This window comes from Populus euphratica, unplaced genomic scaffold (assembly GCF_000495115.2).
Source record: "Populus euphratica unplaced genomic scaffold, PopEup_1.0 scaffold44.1, whole genome shotgun sequence".
Taxonomy (NCBI): Eukaryota; Viridiplantae; Streptophyta; class Magnoliopsida; order Malpighiales; family Salicaceae; genus Populus; species Populus euphratica.
Window position 1 is genome coordinate 720,920 of NW_011499865.1, and position 3,990 is coordinate 724,909.

At 35.8% G+C, this 3,990-nt stretch overlaps 1 protein-coding gene across 1 annotated transcript; it reads left to right on the top strand.

Annotated features, from left to right (window-relative positions):
- The first annotated feature begins 653 nt into the window (after positions 1–653).
- Positions 654–2,980, top strand: LOC105125921 (protein FLC EXPRESSOR). The gene is made up of 4 exons (XM_011026597.1): positions 654–1,383; positions 1,496–1,659; positions 1,746–1,828; positions 2,627–2,980. The coding sequence occupies exons 1-4, from the start codon at positions 857–859 to the stop codon at positions 2,705–2,707; spliced, it is 855 nt and encodes a 284-aa protein (XP_011024899.1). The 5' UTR covers positions 654–856; the 3' UTR covers positions 2,708–2,980.
- The last annotated feature ends 1,010 nt before the right edge of the window (positions 2,981–3,990 follow it).

A 3,990-nucleotide genomic window follows, 5' to 3' on the forward strand; every position in this document is an offset into this window, starting at 1 on the left:
GACCATGTTTAATAAAAATAACCTTTTAACTAGCATTCCCTGCAACATAATGGACCTTGGGATTTAGGACTCTGTTCATTTAGCAAACCGTAAGGCTAGTAAGAGATCGTATGGTATGATATTATGATAGCTTTTATTTTTATAAAATTACATAGAAAAAATTGTTTAGTTAGCTAAATAATTTATGTCTTTTATATTGGATTTTTCATATAATTATTTTTTAAATAATGATGTTGTAAAAGCTAAAATAATTTATTTTATATATATTAAGATTTTATTTATTTATTTATTTTATATGAAAAAATCTATTTCAAAGTAGTTTTTAACTAAATTTATTTTTAAAAATACAACTAAAAACATATATTTTATCCTATTTCCTTAAATCATAAATTGTAAAAATCAGCACGAAGCCAAATAAAAATTCAATTTCACTCAATCATCTAGGTAGTGGCCAAATGGTAAGGACTTGGGATTAAGGGGTTTGCTCCCTCTGTGGTCTCAGGTTCGAGTCCTTGGTTGCTTATATGATGGTCACTGGAGGCTTACATGATCGTTAATTTTAGAACCCGTAAAATTAGTTATGGTGCACGCAAGATGGCCTGACATCCATATTAATCTAAAAAAAAAAATCAGTTTCACCTAACCGATTTTAACCCTTGCCGTTAAAATTGTCACGCGGGTTTCTGCGAGGCTCCCCTGCCCTCGACTTGGCTGGAAACTTTCCTACCGCGGGCAACCAACCTCCCCTCGATGCTCAGCCCTTGAAATCTTTCCAGTCGCACCTCCATCTAACACTCCAGCAAATTATTAAAAAAAAAAAGGCCCGTCGCGCGGAACCAAAAAAAAAGAAGGAACGATGGCAGGACGCGACCATCTCCAACTCCGAGAGATCCCTTTATCTCGAGCCGCCCTCCTTCCACACCCAACCACCGACCCACACCGCCTCCATGCCCGTCCTCACCACCACCTCCTCGAAGACCGAATATCAATCCAACACCGTGAGATCCAATCCCTTCTTTTAGAAAATGAACGACTCGCAGCCACACACTTTGCATTAAAACAAGAACTCTCTTTATCACAACAAGACCTTCGTCACTTTTCAACACTTGCTGCTGATGTCAAAGCCGAGAGAGACAATGAAGTTCGTGAAGTCTATGAAAGATCGTTGAAATTGGATGCTGAGTTACGGTCTATTGATGCTATGAGTGCTGAGCTTGTTCAGGTGAGAACGAATGTACAGAAACTTACTGCGCAACGCCACGATATGACTGCACAATTGAAGGGGATGAATAATGAAATTGTTAAAGCTAAAACGGAAACGCAGCAGGTGGGTGTTCTTGAAGCGGAGATTGAGACTGTACAGCAAGAGATTCAAAGAGGAAGGTAAGACAAAAAAGAAAAAACAAAAAAAAGGAGCTTTATAATTAAGGGACAATTCGAGGTTAGAATTTAAAAAGTGATGAAAATGTTGATTTTTTTTCCTGGGTGTGATTAGGGCTGCTATTGCATATGAGAAGAAGACACGGGCGCTTAATCTTGAGCAAGAAAAGGTATTGGAGAAAAATATGAATCTTGTGATTCGAGAAATTGAGAAACTTCGCGGTGAGTTTGCTAATGCAGAGAAAAGAGCAAGGGCAGCAGCTGCAGCAGCAAACCCAAGTAACTTACTATCGTGTCTGCCAAATGCAACATATTCTTGAAGTTTTGTGAAATTTAGACATTGACCTTTTGACCCGTGTGTTTAGGTCCTGGATATGGTGGAAACTATGGCAGTGCTGAAGTGGGATGTGGAGGAAGTTCATATCCTGATCCTTATGGCTTGCATCAGGTGTGTGCTCACTATCCTTGTGTCTTTTTAATATGCTGAACTTCAGTGTGCCGTTTCTGACAGATGTGGATCCAATAACAATATGTTGGCTGTATCAATTGGTGCCTTAGCACATATGTTTGCAGAATCGTGATTGTTGTAAAACACAAAAAAAAAAATCGTGAATTAATAGCAGAAAGTTGCGTTGGTTAACAAGTTACAAAATTCTCCATAAAGAATGTGAAATCTTTATCGCTTAGTTCTAAGTAACCAAAAAACCATAGCTCAAGTGGGTAGGGGGTGGGGGACAGAGAGAACCCATGTTCAAAAACTGGTGCTCTTCAGAAATATGACTCATCACTTATAGTTGAAAACCAGTTTTATACAGTGTCACGATGTATTCATTGAAAGGCATCGGTGCTCAGTACCATCTGCTTAACCTAAGCAAATGCCGATTGATCCATATAGAGACTATATATAAAAATTACTGTGTTTTTGTAATGAAATTGATATTAGAATGTTACTTCTGAGCTCCGTTTTGAAGACATTTTGAATTTGATATTAATCAAAATTAATACTGGATGGATTGCACTTGAACTCATTACAGGGTGAACCTCGAAATTTGAGAGAAACAACCCATCTTCTCTATGCATAAAAAACCATAGAAGTCAATTTTATACTGGGCACTCGCCATTGGAAACAGAGCTCTCACTGAACTGCCTGCTTGTGTATGAAATGACACATGATACAATTTTTGATCTTTGACCTCCAAGAGAAGATGTCCACACGAATAACTTCTGAATATGCTTTATGTTTCAGGTTCAGGTTGGTAGTGATTCTGGTCCTACCTTTGCATCTGGAGTAATGTCTAATGGTCCCTATGACACTACACATGGATGAGGTTCTCTCACCATTATCATCCAAAATGTTGAAATCATAATGTTGTTTCACTGTGTGAAGCGTTATAAATTCTGTAGGAAATTTTCTGCTGTCAAGGATACAGGTGTTTGGCCTTCATTTATGAATTTGGTATTCTGTTCACTTCGTGGTATTTTTTTTCTCCGAGGAATGCCTCATCAAGCAATGAATGATGAGTGAACAGGACCACTTTACCAGGCCAGAGGAAACTGTGAACGATTTCTCTTTCAATTGTCCCCCCACCAGCAGTTTACATGTGCCTGTTGTGAATTTCTGCGTAAACAGATGAAGAAAAGTAGCTTGTATGATACAAGTCCGTAGCTCTTTTATACATCGACGAAGAAAAAAAAAAAGGAACAATGAAGGTTAGCTTATTCATCTCCCTTAGTTATCTTTGATCCTGCTTCAAAATCGGGGCTGGTGATGGGCTGTGAACGGTGAGGTGATTCTTAATTTTGAGTCAACAGTGTGCACATATTTTCACTTGTTATTGGAAGCACAATTTATGAAGGCACGGCCGGTGACTCAAGCGGGTATGATGGTCCCCGTTCCCGCGGTCCACGCCCCTAATTTCAAGAGAGAGTGAGGGTTTTATATCGTGGTAAATTTTTTTTTAAAATAATATAAAAAGATTATTTATAATATTAGAGTATCAAAAAAATTTTAAAAATATAGTTCAATCGCCCTTCCAAATACATCTTACATCTTAACTAAAATACACTTAAAAATAAATAAATAAAATTTTCAAGCTTAGTGTTTTGCTCTAGTGAATGATTTAAATTTGGCTTTTGATGTGATCTATTATATTCTCAAGTAAAAATAAATTAAATTAAATTAAATAAATTTATTTTTCTAATATTTATATAAATTTAAATTTATTTTATTATATATTTCATATCATTAAGTAATATATAACAAAATATGGATTTGTAATTCACATCATGCTAGTTTGATTTTATCCAAGAATATAATGGTGATCCAAGACTAACCAAAAAAGACAACATGTCTTCTTATCAAGATTGAGATTAGAAACATGAGCTTCATTGCTTTTCTATATTATTAAGACAAAGACTTCCTATTATTTACTCTTAGAAAGAACTTGGTTAAACATAAAAATGATGTGATTTCATCAACATGACATTGCTTTATATATAGATATAATGATGAAGTTAAATGTGTTGTGGCTATAAAAAAACCATTTTCTATTAAAGAATCATCTTATACAAATATTAGGTTCTACTTCAAAAACGATAAAGACTTGAAGT